Source organism: Xiphophorus couchianus, chromosome 14 (genome assembly GCF_001444195.1).
Source record: "Xiphophorus couchianus chromosome 14, X_couchianus-1.0, whole genome shotgun sequence".
NCBI lineage: Eukaryota > Metazoa > Chordata > Actinopteri > Cyprinodontiformes > Poeciliidae > Xiphophorus > Xiphophorus couchianus.
Window position 1 is genome coordinate 9,758,528 of NC_040241.1, and position 16,133 is coordinate 9,774,660.

At 40.2% G+C, this 16,133-nt stretch overlaps 1 protein-coding gene across 2 annotated transcripts in view; it reads right to left on the reverse strand.

Annotated features, from left to right (window-relative positions):
* svep1 (sushi, von Willebrand factor type A, EGF and pentraxin domain containing 1) overlaps positions 1-3,166 on the reverse strand; it is a 95,020-nt gene extending 91,854 nt beyond the window's left edge. For both annotated transcript variants that reach the window (XM_028038219.1, XM_028038218.1), the window contains exon 1: positions 858-3,166. In XM_028038219.1, coding sequence (XP_027894020.1) covers positions 858-1,484 — 627 coding nt within the window. In that variant the 5' untranslated portion in view covers positions 1,485-3,166. The remainder of the gene's footprint in view (positions 1-857) is intronic.
* Positions 3,167-16,133: the final 12,967 nt, after the last annotated feature.

The window sequence follows — 16,133 nt, forward strand, 5'->3', positions numbered from 1 at the left end:
ATCTGGTACAACTGCAAACATACAGAGACCTGGTCATTAAACCGAAAGGCAGGAAAAGCAGAGCACAGAATCAGAGAAGCAGCTGTGGTAACTCTGGAGGAGCTGCAGAGAGCCACAGCTCAGGAGGGAGCATATTTATTTGCACTTCAGGTTAAACTCAGGACCCAGCCTCCCAGCAGCCCAGGGTTCCCACAAAACCGTGGCAGCAATGTCGCCCAGCAGCAAGCAGGACAGACCCTCCCATTTTCCCCTCAGGGACCACAATACTGGGCGTTGAATTGAGTTTCTATTAAATCATTAGGTCAATTATCGGAAGGGAAACGCTTAAGATTTCTATTTGTAAATAATTTTAAAAATAACCGATTTTTCTTCAACTTCACAAGTATAAATTCATCTATGTTCAACCGGCTCATGTTGATAAAAATGTGAAAACTTTCAAGACATAGGAATACATTTTGCAAGGCACAGTAGTCCATCTCTAGTCATTTATTCTCCTAAATTCAGTTTTTGTTCATACATGCATTTTTTTTTTTGCCTGTTGTCTTGCTCTTTCAGGTATTTTCATCTCTGGAAAGCCCTGAACAATTACCCAGCAAGCAGCTTCCCTTCACCGTCTGCTGCTGTGTAATTTAGAGGAAGCTGCAACAGCAAAGCCATGCAGGGCCTCATTAACATCAACCTTTCCAGACCACAATCATTCCTTACACGTGTAGACATACACATACACACACTAGGCTGCAGACTGACACACACACACACAGACGGCACAAAAGGGGAATACATTCACGAGAGCGAACATGGCTCTCCAAATGAGAACAACTCAATTATCTGGATTTTCTCCTAATAATCGGACTTACCGCTGCCCTCTGGAAGGCTCCTTTGGTGTAGGTGCCTCCTCCTCTGTAGTTGATGGAGGGGATCTCCTGGTTGAACAGGGAGCACTTGTGTTGGTGGGACTTGGGCGCCGAGATGTGGTCCACCCTCGTAACCACGTGGGTCTTGGACGAGAAGGTCACCAGCGCCACTCGTGTGTTCTCCGGTGCCACGGGGAAGTCGGACAGCATCTTGCGGATGAACCTGAGCTCGCTCTGGAAGTTGTTGGACCCTACACTCGAGGATTCGTCCACCAGAAAGACGAGGTCCAAACAGGCGCTTTTCTCCCGCAGCTCGCGGACGTTTTGCTTGAACGCCTGTCCGAGACGCTCTACCTTGCTCTCAGCGCTTTCCGACAGGTTGCCGGACGGCGTCGGGGCAGACATCTGTCTGGACCTTCGAGACTGCTGCCGCCGCTGGGACTGCTGGACGGCCGGCCCGGCTGAAGTCCATACATCCAAGATGCACAAGACAAGAAAACAAGCAGTGGATGGTGCTGTTAAAGAGCGAAACATAGTGTCGATCAGCCCAGCACCTGGACTGAAGCCTTTTTTGAATAAAAAAAAGAAGGTAAAACGTAGACTGTCTTTTCTGGAGCAGTCAGTGACCATAAACGTATCCTGTCACGTCAACAGTCCGCAGGATAACTCAGTTCAGAGTTCCTTAAAAGCATCGCAAGAAGAGGATGAAGATTCTCTCATTCAAAATGCGGTTCTTTCATCTGCTTCTCTCATGAAAGAACGAAAGAAAACACGTCTCTCCTGCAGTCCGATAAATAAATATATCTTTGCCCTTGCTCTTTGTACAGTCTCTACGTTGAAACGTGCTATTTTCGTTTTTCCAGGGAGTCAATACTCCTTTATCTGTCCTCCTGCGTGGCTGTCAATCACCTATCTGCTCTGTGTGTAGGATCCAGAACCCCCCTGAATGCCTCTCCAGTCCCAGTCTGCAGCCCCTCAGGCTCCTGTTCGTCTGTGTGACGCTCCTGCCTGCACCGTCGGCCGAGCTCAGAGTGCTTGTCCCCCTCTTCTCCCCAAATCATTTAAAACACACACAAACAGAGGAGGAGGAGGGCGAAGGGAAGGAGGGAGGACAAAAGTTAAGAGAGGTTGAGAGGAAAAAAGGGGGCAGTCCAGCCGTGGCGTAAAGTCATTTTTTCCCCTTCATCTCTCCTCCTCTTTTCCTCCCACCTCCCCCTCTTTCCCTATCTCTTTCTGTCCCTCCTGTCCCCCTCCTCCTACTTGTCTCTCTGCCGGTATTTGTCAATCTCTCTCATCCAGACGGTGGACGGAGGCTTCATGTCAGCGCGGCAACTCGCCTGTCAGGCAGTCAGCATTCCAGAGGAAACTCATCAGCAACAGGCGCTGTGATCATCTCCATATGTCCACACTTTCACACATCAGACTGGTGGCATCCGACAAAGATCAAGCACACCGAGGAGGGAAAGTGGAGAAGTGGTCTGATCAAACACATCTAGGGAAACTCTACCAGACACGAGGTTTAGTACTTGGGAAGAAAGAATTTGGATGTCTGTCCAGCCATATCTCTGCTTATATCTTGTTCAACACATCAAGCTAGACGACACACTATCCTTCCTGTACTCTGGATTTGTCTGGTTTTTCACACACAGACAGTCAGTCTCCCAAGTCGCTTTCTTTCTACCTCTGTAGTTCTGTTTTTCCTGGGTGATTTTTATCTGTAACCAAAACAAAGGCAGACGGCATTACACTGTGCCTATTAAAGCAAAAACTTGGGTTTTATTATAAAGGGCTCTTTTGTCATAAAGCTGTGGGGAATTGTAAAGTGGAAAGAGTCTTTTTGGTACAAATTTACCAGCTTTCCACATCTAGAGCCTGAAATATGTCCCAATTCCTCTCTATAAAGTAGCTCAAACTCAGTCAAATTGAATGTAGAGGGATGTCTGTTCAAGTCTTACCACTATGTTTAAGGAAGAGTCTCAAGTTCAGAGATTTTTCCTCCAGGATCGTCCTGTGTTTATCTCCGGTCACCTTCACGTCCGCTCTGACTGGCTTCCCTGTTCCTGGTGAAGGAAATCAGCTGCCCAGCATGATGTGGTCACCACTGTGTTTCACAGTGGGCATGGTGTGTTTTTCTGTCCCCCTCATCTGATAAGAAAAGTTTCTTCCACACAGGCACTGCCCTTCGAGGCTTGTGACAAACTTAACGGGACTTTTGTTGACTTTCTTTCATCAGATGTTTTCTTTCTTGCTACTCTTCCCTAAAGATTAGTAACTCTGGCAAATTTTTCCATCTAAGTTGTGGAGCTCTGCAGCTCCTCCAGAGTTATTATGGGCCTCTAAACCAGCCTGCCAGTTTAGGAGGATGATCATGTCTTGGTTGGTAAGTAAGTTATGAAAATGCAAGATGGGTAAAATTGTAAAAATGTTTGCATACCGGTGGTTCTACCTGAGAAAGAGATAATGAAAATATGTGATGAAGCCCTAAATCTCTTTGGCCACACAGCAGGTCTTGATTACTCAATTCAGATTTTTTTATTTTTCATAGGTTCATACCGCCAATAAAACCCGACCACAATGAGACTTCTGTGTGAACGGCTTACAACCCTACGGCGATCTGCACAGAAGAATTATGGATTTTATTAAAAAGTTTATTCAGCAATTGGAGCCAGAAATATTGTCACAAGACCAGGAAGGAAGCTAATAAAAATAAAGCACAACTAATCACGGCCTAATGACTAACTAATGGCCTTTTCTGGAGCATTGTCTGCAACATCTGTAGAGAAGTTTAATTGGACGTGTAGTCAGAGCCAAGAAGTAGTGGGATTGTGTTTTGATGTGCTTGAGTGACACAAACTTCTTTCATAAGTTCAAATTATAAATTTCAGCCATTGTTTATGTCTGGATTTACTGTGTCTGCCTTCTGCTGGTGCAGCATGACGCATGTCTCACATCAATAACATGAAAGTCGCATAAAATGCAACATGAGCGTTCAGACTACGGACGCTTTGAAAAACAATCTGATGTGCGATTTAGCACCATGTGTGGATGTGGCACAGATCGTTGATCTACTGGGTGAAAAGATCGGAATTGGGCCATTCAGACTGCCATAAAAAAGTCAGATATAGGTGCCCTACAGGCAAAAGGAAAATGTATTTGGGTCACATTTGCTTGCTGTGTGAACGTAGCCATTGTTTCTATTAATCTCCAGGAAACTACGCAACACAAATAATGAGTTTTTAAAAATCTCTACTTTCAAGAGCATCTTTAAACAACACTTTTAGAAACAACTATGTTTTGGCTTCTTAGCATGTATGGCCTTCATGGGTTGTCGATGTGTTTAAAATGTATTTTTACTTTCTGTATGTACCTGGAGAGAATTAGATATTTAAGTTTGTGATTATGTTCAATAAACAGGAGAATGCACTGCAATACATTGCTTATTAAATAGGCGTTAAATGTGTTTTGAGAGACTTGGACGACTGATGCATCAACCAGATAATGTTACTGAAAGCAAAAAGATTATAAATTAAAACAGCATTCATGTTTTTTCTTCAACATCTAATATCTATGTTCCTAGTCATCTCTATTCTTTGTGAAGGAGTGAAAAACTATTAAAGAATGTTAAGTATAGGTGGCCTGTGAGCACATCTCCAAAGCAGTACATTGCACTCTGTTGCACTATTAGCTCCAAAAATGCTCACAGCTCAGACAAAGAGTGTTTATTTGGCTCATAAACCATACTTTAACTGCACTGGAAACTTCTGTAGAAGTAGGAAAAGAAAGTAGCGTCAGACCAACCAGATAAACTGAATGGAAGAGCCACTCGGACCCAAACACCGGCGTGCACAGGCTGAAAACACACACCCTGACCTAAATTCACACACAGATGCTGCTACATAGACAAAAACATACGCTCTCAGCCTCAAACATGTTGAAATGGGGAAGAGCACAGCTGTGACTTCCTGCATTTTGGCATTTGGAGACCCCTAACCCGATTTCTGCATGGCTCCCAGGAGAGACAGGGGGAGTGGTGGATGTAGAGGAAGTTTGAGGGCATGTGTGTTGATGGGGGAAGACGGGGGGTTGTGTATTTATCTTAAATATTTCAATAAAATGCACAAAGATCCAAACTTTTGTGTTGGTAAGAGTTAAAAATAAGGAAGCGCTGAAGCAAATCTATTAAACAAAAACCAGAACAACAATATACAGACCTGAGATCTATTGCACATCAAATGAGAGCAAACTGACCTTCAGGACTAAGATACTTACTAAGATACTTCAGATGTCTACAGGGACTTGCAAAATATTCATGTCTCTATAACCTTTGGACATTCAGGGACTGAAATGTCCACACATGTTTCTTTAGAAAACACCTCAGATTGGACAGACTGTATCATGTCCCTCAATTTTCAAATCATACCACATATTTAAAACTGGATGTATGTCTGGACTTTGACTGGGTAATGTAGCACATGAATAAAACACTTCTGTTGCACCTCCGGCCGTATGCTTAGGGCATTAATTCTGTTGGACATTGTCCCAGTGTCAAGTCTTTTGCAGCCTTTGCTAGCCTCTGAAGAACTGATAAGTTGTTCTGAAGACAACTTATCAGATTAAAGGGAGCTGAATACAAATGCACATCACACGTTTGTACTTTTTTTTTTTTTTTTCTTAAGACTTCACAAGTATGCTCTGGTACGTGTTGGTGAAGGTTGAAGCGGTATAGAAACTTTTGCAAAGTGTTATACCGTACCTAATGGACTTCTACAAAAACAAAACTTCAAAGTCTTAAGAATGTGAAAGACATACAAGACAAAAAGTTAACACAAACATATTCACTCTACTAAATCCTGGACGGTTAAGTCTTAAAGACGCAGAACCGCCTTTGTTGTTCTTGCGGTTTATTCTTCCGGAAACTGAAGCAGTCTTTAGTCACATGGACCATTTTATGTCCATTGGGAGGAAAGCTAAAATACTTGATCCACTTTGTGAAGACCGAAATGTGCTGCAGAACCTCCGGACATGGACTGCGGAAGAGGGTACGTTTTGTCATGGAGATTCCAGGGAGGTATTCTTGTAAAGCCATTAAAACCAGACCATTTAGTCTGGAAGCGTACAAATACATATGGTGATACAATACCACCAAGGCCAGAAAACCAGAGGAAGTCTGGTAAAGTAACTGTTGCACAGAAGAAAGGATGCATGACGTTGAATTTTGGTGACGGAAAAGGTCTGCTCTAATGTGCAAACTTTGAAAATGGCCATTAATCTTTCAAAGAAAAATAGTTTAATAAAGCTAAACTTCTAAAGCCAAGTGAGCTGTATCAAAAACATACATACTCACTTTGAAGTAAAATCTGCTATTTTCTTGGCTTTTCCACCGACTCCCACACACCTGGTTCTTTGTGTGTCCTCAGGGCAGGCTGAGGCATCAGATACAGTAGCAACAAGTGATGACACATTCCTCATATTTCTTCTTTCAGGCCTGAAGGATCAAATACAAAACTCAGCGAAAAATTCATTTAACGCCTTATCCATAGGAAAAGGGAATTTAAAATGGTGCAGCTAAAGAGAAAACGTTTGATAAGTTTGATCAAATTAAAGATAAAGGGTTTATTAAAACAAATGTGCTGAGATTAGTAACATGTTAATATTGACTCAAGAATCAGAGATGAATTACGTGAAGCAGTTTCTGTAACATTCATCCATCCATCCATCCATTTTCTGTTCACCCTTGTCCCTAATGGGGTCGGGAGGGTTGCTGGTGCCCATCTCCAGCTACGTTCCGGGCGAGAGGCGGGGTACACCCTGGACAGGTCGCCAGTCTGTCGCAGGGCAACATTCATACCTTAAAAGTGTAAATAAATTGAATTAATTTGCTCACTGACTGAGAAAAACTTCACAATGATGACAATAAAGTCCATATTCAAGCCAACAGCCCAGTTCCTAGACTAATTAAAACTTTATAGTGAAATTGAGCCTCCACCCTGCAAAACTGACAATGTTTTTTTTTATTAGAAAACCCAGGGGAGGAACAACAAAGTAATAATTGTATTCTATTTTTTTTATCCACTTAAAAGTAAAGAAATAAAACTGACTTAACATGCTTCAACTTTTTGCAAGAGGCTGGAATTTCTTATTGTATATTTGCTCGCTTTAAAAACACAGGTGTTTAATTAATGTAATCATCTACTGTGCTGAAAATGTCACTGCAGGGCCAAAAATGTTAAAATAGCCTTTTACCGGCGCTTATTTCACCTCCTGAATAAACTACCAGTATAAAGCAAACCCGCTTTTCTCTTAAAACGCCACAGTCAAATCACACACTCTTAAACTACCGGGCCCTTGTTTGGTTGGGTTATTAATTTTAGTAAAACACAAGTCAGTTTAAACGTAAGCTGCCTGCTTGCGCCCATAAAACCAGAACTGCCTTTGAAAGGTTCTGCCCTGGATAAGAGAATAGTTCCTTTCTTGGTCATTTCAGGCTTTTTGTCATCACTTAAAAATGTTATAAACAGCCAAAAGGAACCACCAGAAACCATTTACAACCGAATTGTCTCTTTAAAACTAGCTTTTTCGCTCAATTTAGCTGGTTTTACAGTCCTAATTAGTTAATTAGCATTTCCAGGCTGACGCAAACGCTACAGAGACTTTCTCTGGGAGGGACCAACTGTAAATAAAACGTGACTTTTTTGTCATAAGAAACCACAAGTTGCCCCAGTTGTATCTAATTTACAGTATACGAGTTTTGAAGCCTTACAAACCTGGTAAAAGGCAGAGTTTCCGTTTCTCGAAGCTGGTGCAAGTTTGTTTTACATTGCCCCCTGGTGGCAGCTGAATATTAGTACACTACCATGAGTGCAGTGATTTAATTTATCCGCTAGGTGGGGTAGTTACGCACCCTTTAGTGTCGAAAATAGACTTCACTCGTTTTTCCATGAGTTGATGCAATGCACACAATTTTTCATACTCTATTTTTGATCTGAAAGCAACAATTTGCAGACAGTTGTGTGTGACAATTGCTTCAATATGTCTCTATTTTCTATCATTTTCACTAAAATCAATCAATCTTGAATTACTTAATGAAAGCCTTTGCTAATAGCGTCATCTTTTTCATTGACTAATTATAGAAAACACAATATCTGTGATGCTCTGTAGGACAGCAATGCTGGATCTGAAGGTTTTATGTTGAGCTGACTCTATTTATAGACAGGCTGCACTTGCACACTACTTAAATATTTTACAAGCCATCCAGCTTTGCAGAAGGCTTTGTCCTTCAGCTAAAACCCCCAAATCACAGACATCCCATCCTTTTTCACTGAATACCTCTGCATCGCGGTCTGAAGTGAAGCACATGAATCACTCACAGGCCCCGACTTACACTTTGTTTTTAATGTTGTAAATAACAAATATGTTATCGTTTTCTACAAATATGTAGCACGGCAAGAATCAAACTGTAAAGTCTGAGTATATTGAAATTAGCTGCACCTTATTTTATTTAGGGGTATCTGAGTCAAGGATGCTGGACACAAATAAATTGAAAACCATGCATTATTTTCCTTCTACTTCTCAGTTGTGCACCAGTTGTTGTTCTGGTCTGTCGCATGAAATCCCAATAAAATCCATTGAGGTTTTTGTGTTTAACGCAACAAAATGTGAAAAGTTCAAGGAATATGAATTTGCAAGATACTTTATTTCATTATCATAGCATCTAATAGATGATACGTGATATCTGCAAACAAATTAAACAAAACCCTGAATTTTATTTACCTACATCATTTTAACATTTTTTCTCTTTCTCATCAGATTAGCTCATCTGTACATTTTGCAGCTTTCAGGTCAGTTCAACTCTCTTTATTAGTGCTCACCTCTTTTCATGCTTATCTTATGCATCGTTGCGTGTGTGTGTGTGTGTGTGTTTTTTTGTTCTTGAAATATGAAAGAGTTGTATCTGGTGGGGCCTTCTCTCCTGACCTTTGGCCTTCAGGCTATGCACCCGTTCATTTTTCCCCGGACAACAAAGTTGCATAAATAAGCTCAGAACAAAAAGTCACACCGGGGACTGAAAAGAAAGAAAGTGAGCATCATCGTGGGAAAGATACACAAAGAAGAAGAGTGCTAGATTCAACACTTTGGCTAGAGCAATAACTCAAACACACACCAGAAGAAAAACATACAGCGATTCAGGAGAGCAGGAGCTTTAAACTGAGGACTAAGAACAAACTATCACAAGTTCCTTTAAAAAATATTTTTTAGCTTTGCCAGTTATTTCATAGCTAGTTTTTCTTCCGGCAGGTGAGCGGACGCAGCTGCTCGTCCCTTTTCGATGAACGGACTGGATCTGTTAGCCGCAGCTGAGCAGTGCTGTCAGATACTCGTTAAAGGAGTCAATGTGGACACGTCAGCACATTTCTTGCCTCATTAGCTGAAAGCGCCGCAAAATTGACCAGAATGATTGAAACATGAGGTGAAACTTTAACTTCTTAATAACAGTGAGAATGCTGCCCTCCGCAGTCAGGCCAAAAGAATAAACGTTAGAAACACAAAGTGTTTGCTGCTTATTTGATTTATTTTTTGTGTGTTCTACCTAATGAAGCATATATTTTGAAATACGCATCCTCTTGTTTGACTGACGCGCTCTGCACACCCTCCAAACTTCTCAAGAATACAAAACAGGGAAGTTACTACACGCAGAAAACCCCCCCAAATGATCAAGCCTCCTTACGCTTCTCTCTCATCTGTTTTTGTGATTTTGTAGTGGTGTAACTCCTCAATCACACCCACACAATCATTTACTATATTCACTGCTGCACACACATCAGGCAGAGTCTCAAGAGGATAAAGGACACAGATCAGCCAACGCATCCCGACTACAAACATGTTAAACTGGGAAATTTAGCAAAGTTTTGTCATTCAGTAGAGCTATAAGGCTACATCCCACTAACTGCTTTTGCTTGAGTGAATCCTAAGCTGCAGTTCATATTGATTAGTGACTGGACAGATTGGACATGTCTCTGTCCACCTTCCAGCAGGACAACAACAGACTGAGCTTACAACCAGAGCGGCAGTCGGATGGTTTGGGTCAAAGAATATTTATGTTAGCATAGCTTTCTGCAAATCCAATCTGATGGGAAATCTTTTACAAGACTCAAAATCTGATGTTGTTTTGATGAAACCCGTCAAATTTGACCGATCCTATTTTGAGAACAAAGATTGGACAAACATTTCAGTCTAGTTAAGCTGGTAGAGCTCATCAAACACTTTAAAAACGGTCTAATTTCCTTTCCACTTCACAATAATCCTAATAAAATGCATTAAAGATTTTCTTAAGGGAAGAACATCAGGGGGTTTCAACACTTTCACAAGGTCTGATAATGTTTTATTAGCTCAAAGGTGATGATGACTCTCACAGTCAGATACTTTTTACGCTGCAAAAACACAAAACCAAGTATGTTTGGTCTAATTTCTACTGTAAATATTTGCGTATATCTGCGTTAAGGCAAAACTAACATACAAGTAACTATTCATCATGACAAAGGAGCTTGTCTTAAGTCAATAATTTCTTAGTATTGATGAAAAAGTTCTAGTTATAAGTGAAATAATCTGCTTGTGGAACTTCACATTTTTCCCATAATAAAAGCTAAAATGTCTTGTTCCACTGGCAGATTATTTCACGTATGTCTAGTATTTTTTTCATCAATATTAAGGAATTACTGACTTAAAACAAGCTCCTACATTATACTGAAAACTTCTTGTAGTATGTTCTCTCTTATTTAAAGTGTACTAATATATTTGCACAAAAAATGTAGCCAAAAATACTTAGTAAGATTTTGTTTTTTTGCTGTTTTAACCCTGATTCTTTTTTTTTTTTGTTTTTTTTTTTGTCCTTGCTTTGTTCACAATGCTCTCTAATTTAAGTTTTCTGCACTGTCATGGTCAGGAAGACGAACTGCCCAAAGAAAAACTGAGAGAAAGCTCTAACAGACCCCAGAATGAATGCTTTTAATGACTGTAATTTGTCCAAGAGTTATTGGTTTGAAGGTTTTTCCACAGCCTTGAATTCCTCCGTCTTAATCTGTTCAGAAGGAGAAGAGGGAGAGACCAACGCACAGCTTTAGGTCACGTCCTGAAGCAGTGTGAACTGGATCCAGCCAGACTTCCACGAAAGCAGCCCAGAGCAGGAGGTGCTGAGTGAGGGGGACGAGCTCCAAGGAAGTTAATACGATCAAACACACGCACACAGAGGGAAGAGGATTTCTCACCTTAAAAACAACCCAGTCTGAGTTTGTTTTGCTTTTTTCATTATTATATCTGCAAAACATTGTTCTCTTGAGACATGCTCTGAAACAGGAAGTTATACTCATGTTGGTTTGAGGAGAACAAAACAATTTGTGCTGCTGGCTCAGCGAACAGGATTATAGTAGGAAACATGTTTTTCTTCCCGGAGAAACACTTTGGATGAGGAATACGACATGAAGAATCACACAAAGTCACTTATTTGACTGAATATCTTAATTTTTCTTCAAAATTGAAGGCCTGGTTTTTAGTGAAACCTACCAGTTTTTAAGAAAGCACATGGAACGCATGTTTACGAGAAAAAACACCAGTCAGGTGTCCTTTGTCCTGACAGCAGCCTGTCCTAATGGGAAAATTGATTGTGGAGTATCTGAGCTGATTAAAGTCCGGAGGAGGAGCATTGAAACTCTGAGTCAACTCTGACGCGTTTTGCATTTGCGACTCAGCAAAAAAAAAAATTGAGCAACGAGACAAAACACGAACAAGTTCAGGCTGGTTTATCCACAGAAACATCAGCAATCATAATGAACATGATCTTCCAATAAGCCTGGTTGTTTCCAGCAGGTTGGATGTAAGATAGTGTGTCATTAAAATAATTTCACTTATTTAACTCAAATTCAAGTTTGAATAACTCAAAGCAAAACGAAACAAGCAGGAAATGTAGTTTTATGATGGCAGAAACAGAACAGGGGAAATACTGATATTTCATTTTTGAAATGATTCCTGATATTTTCTGCCCAAGTTGAGCTTTGTGAACACTTGTGAAACGTTTTTAGGCCTGTTGTGGGACAGTGATAATATCTTCCATTTCCCCTCCTTTAAACTTGACTATAATAAGTTTGGATTTTGCTTTAAATGTGATATTATTATTATTATTATTATTATTATTATTATTATTATTATTATTATTATTATTATTATAGAAAATACTGCCCACCCAATACAGGACATTAATGTACAATATGGGTAAAATAATAATTTGGAAAAAAAATGTATGGCTAAATCAAAAGAACCAAGCATACGTTCATTATATTTTTAGATATTATTGGGTTGAAGAGGACTGCAATTTTATTTAATATTTCTGTAACCATAGCAACTCCTAAGGTGTGAACCACTTTGGAAAATGAAATGAGAAACGCTTATCTTGCAAAACCTTTGCTCCGTTTCTCTGTAACTTAAACAGTTTTGTACTGTTAGATATTAAAGACAAAACGAACTGATGTGAAAACATCAAAATGAATAATAACAAAGATGTCTTACTTATGTTTTGTACAAAGTTCAGCTTCAGTCTATTTATGTATATATAAAACGATTTCATAGAGGAAAAACACAAAGCCAAAAATATTTGTTGCCGATTTTTTAAAATATGTGAATTTGTTGTAACGCTCTGCCCACATTGCGTCTTTAACAAGATGCTCAGAGTCGACTTTGGCAGAATGGATCCGTCTGCAGTCAGATTAGATTGTTGTCATGAATATAGTACTGTATATTTTAACGATGGCATCCCTTTTGTTCCCTGTAAACAACCAGCATCAACAATAGTTTGTGGTTCCTTGTGTTTACAGATTCACCTGAATCCTCATGTTTTGATGGTGATCAGTCTGTGTTTCCGAACACCCTGTCCCAGCAGCCCACAGGTTTCTGGGGACTTTGTAAACACAAGGCTCGCATTACCATCTCCACTCCCATCCTTGCACTCTTCCTTCTCCTCCTCCTTCTAATCTCCTCCTCACTCTTTTTATTTCTTCTTTTCTTCCCCCTGCAGCGTGTTTTCCTGTGGATTCACACACTCCTCTTTCTCTCGCTCAGGTCACAGGACTCCTTTCTGCTTTCCAGACATTTCCCTCCCTGTGCTCCTCCTCAAAAACCTTAACGCCCCTCCTGTCAACCCCATTTGTTGAATCTTAAGTTTCAGTAAATAGCCTGATGAATACCTGTTCATAAATAAGCACTATGTAGCTTTAGTGATACCCAGAGGGATGAGCGAACATGTGCTCAGTTGATCTTTGGATACGTTTCTGGGAAATTTATGAACTGCTGTCCTTCTCCATATATAAGCTTTGAGTGGATCTTCAAATGAAATGTTCTAGTGATGCATATCAGCTGCTTTATCTTTGTACTTATGCAAGAAAAACTGTCCAAAAAAAGGCAATTTTATCTTTATTTCATGATGCTAGAAAGAGAAGCTTCAAATCTGTGCAAATTTGTACTTTTCATTGACGTTTTTGCTTTTTTTTCTCCTCATTTTTAACAAGTTTTTTTTTTTTGAGTGATTTTCAGTTCTGGTTCTGCGCCCTGTGATGGACAGGCACCTTGTGCAGGGTGGAATCTGCCTCTCATCGGTTCACCCCTGGAGACAGAGATTTGGCTCAGACAAGCACACCTCCTCCCCCTGCATGTACGTCTCGTTCCAAGTTACGCTGGTTTTGACTTGCTCTACTTTTTTGTCTGCTTACCTTTTGAACATCGTCAAATAACGCACAATATTGATTCGTAAACGTGTTTTTTTTGTTGTTGTTAAGAGCTAAGTGAAAGGTTGGATTCAGAATAAGTTATGGTGGAGGGTGTGAGGGGGGTTGGTTAACATAATGGGTCAACAACAGCTGAAAATAGAGCATGTTGTAACAGGAGACAACACCTCAACCACAGACTAAAGTCTAAAGTAAAATGACCTAGTTAAATCATCGCATCCTATTGCAAGTCATAACTATAAGCGAAAAGTCCCAAAGCGTTTCAGCAGCTGTAGCTGTGAATATGTTCACGAGGAAATCATTTCTCAGAGAAAATTTCGTTTATTTAATTGACAAATTCTTTGTGTACCTACAGCATCACCTTCAGGTTTTTAATCGCTTTCTGGTAGCAGAATAATCACACAGAAAGAAATCTGGAAAAATAAAAACAACCTTTAAGCTGCGTTGACCATGAAAAAGGTTGATTTCTGAGCAGATGATTCAGGGATGTGTTTTGATTCCTTTATCGCATTCGCCCACTTTCAGTTTTCTCGAACCGTCGCCCACATCTTTACTGTGCTTCAAACTTTTCATGATGTCATCGACTCTAACAAAGTTCCTGGGGATGTTTGTGCTGTTGTCACGTCATCATAAACCATTTTTTATGATTAAAATTGAGATTTACAGAAAATCAACTTCTTTACACAAAACCAACCAACCACAGCACAAGGTTCCATACTCCATGTTTACTTTTGTGATGATAGAACAGAAAAAAGTCTGTCATGCTTCCTAAACAAATGGTTGACGAAGCAGACGGGCTGTAATGGTTGCTATGGAGACCTACTGACCCCATGATGTCACTCCTTGCTTCCATTTTCTCACATTGGACCTTGGAGATTTTTTATTCTTAATTTGGGTTTCTGTTCAGTCTTATTTATCAGGGTTCTAGTTGTTTTATTTTTTTAAATTTACTTTAGAAAAGCAGCATTTTAACCTCTATTAGTAATTTTCTGATTTATGAAGATAAACACACACCTTATTTGTTTAGTACAAACTAATTCATGAAATATAATGAATTGAAACCTTCTAAGTGTCTTTAAAGGGCTGGTTTTTTCACTAGACTTTTATCCCAAATTTTATTTCAAGTACTTTGAAAACACAGTTTCATCACTCTGACCACCTCTATGCTGACAGGAAACTGAGCCCTGAAGCACAAAGGACTGGAAAAGAGAACGTTGCTGCAGAGATTAGAGCTCGGTTCGGGTCGGTCCATTATTGTGATGAACTGGCTGCAGTCCAGGTTTGACACCACGGCTTCATGGGAGCAGCATCAGAGTCATTTCTCTACCAGATTTTGTCCAAGAGAATCTGGTGCACTGGTGTCACTTCTTATTTTAGCCAACAGATACAAAACCTCTTTCATCTTTCGACTAATTGGCTTCTGCTTCGCTCCGTCTGGTTGCAGCAGAAGTTGGACATGAACTGTTCTTTTCCCTTAAGCTAAGATCCTGTCACATGACCAAGGAGCAAAGATTACATTTCTAGGCAAGAGCAGCAGTTCTAGCCTTTATTTCCTGCACTGACCTGCATGTAAGATCCTTTATTGAATCTGTTCATGAGGTTTTCTAACAGCACGACATCAAGATCTTTCTAAAACAGCTGCTTCGAGGAATTTACCTTAATTTCCATCCCAGTTTCAAGTTTTTGCAGGTTTTCTTCCTGAATTTAGCTCCATCCAAACCCTCACTCTTCCCATCATCACATGGGAATGTGATGTGATGATGCACATCATGTGCATCATGATGCCACCACCATGTTTCACAGCGTGTTAGGTTTTTTTTAAATTTTAAATATGAAAAAGCTGACAAGCTACGAATGTCACTTCTTGAGAGAAGTCTCAATACGTCTGAATATGAAAGTAAATATGTCCGATTTTTTACTTGTGAAAACCGTGAACCGTTCTGTACTTTCTCTTTAATTTGATCCATCGCATGAAATCTTAATAAAACACAAGTTGGAGGATTATGAATATTGTTGCATGGCACTAAGCATATAAATATTTACCTTTAAAGCAAGTTAAAGTTCAGCTTTTTTCTTTTCCAATGAAATAAAAATTCGAGTGAAGTTTGCGCCACTGTAGCCATGATGAATGCAGCTCAATAACTTTCATCCAGAGAAACGACCTGAAGCGGCCTCAGCTCTCTCTCTCTCTCTCTGTGTGTGTGTGTGTGTGTGTGCGTGCATGGGGGCGTGTGTGTGTGTTGTTCTCCTCTCTGTGTGCTCTGCCTGCCTGGCACCACTGCCATTACCCTCAGGTTTGCATGTTATTGTTCCAGTTTTCCAGCCACTGAGCAGCAAACAACCTGAAGGAGTGGGGTTAATCATCGACAGCCTCATCTGGAGAATTGCTGTATAGTGCAGATTGTGTGCAACATATTCTTTGAAATATACATTTTGCTGAACATTGAAGAGTAAAATGTGAGGATTGTCTTGGGGTGGACTTCTGCCTTTGAAATCGAAACATTTCAAAGAG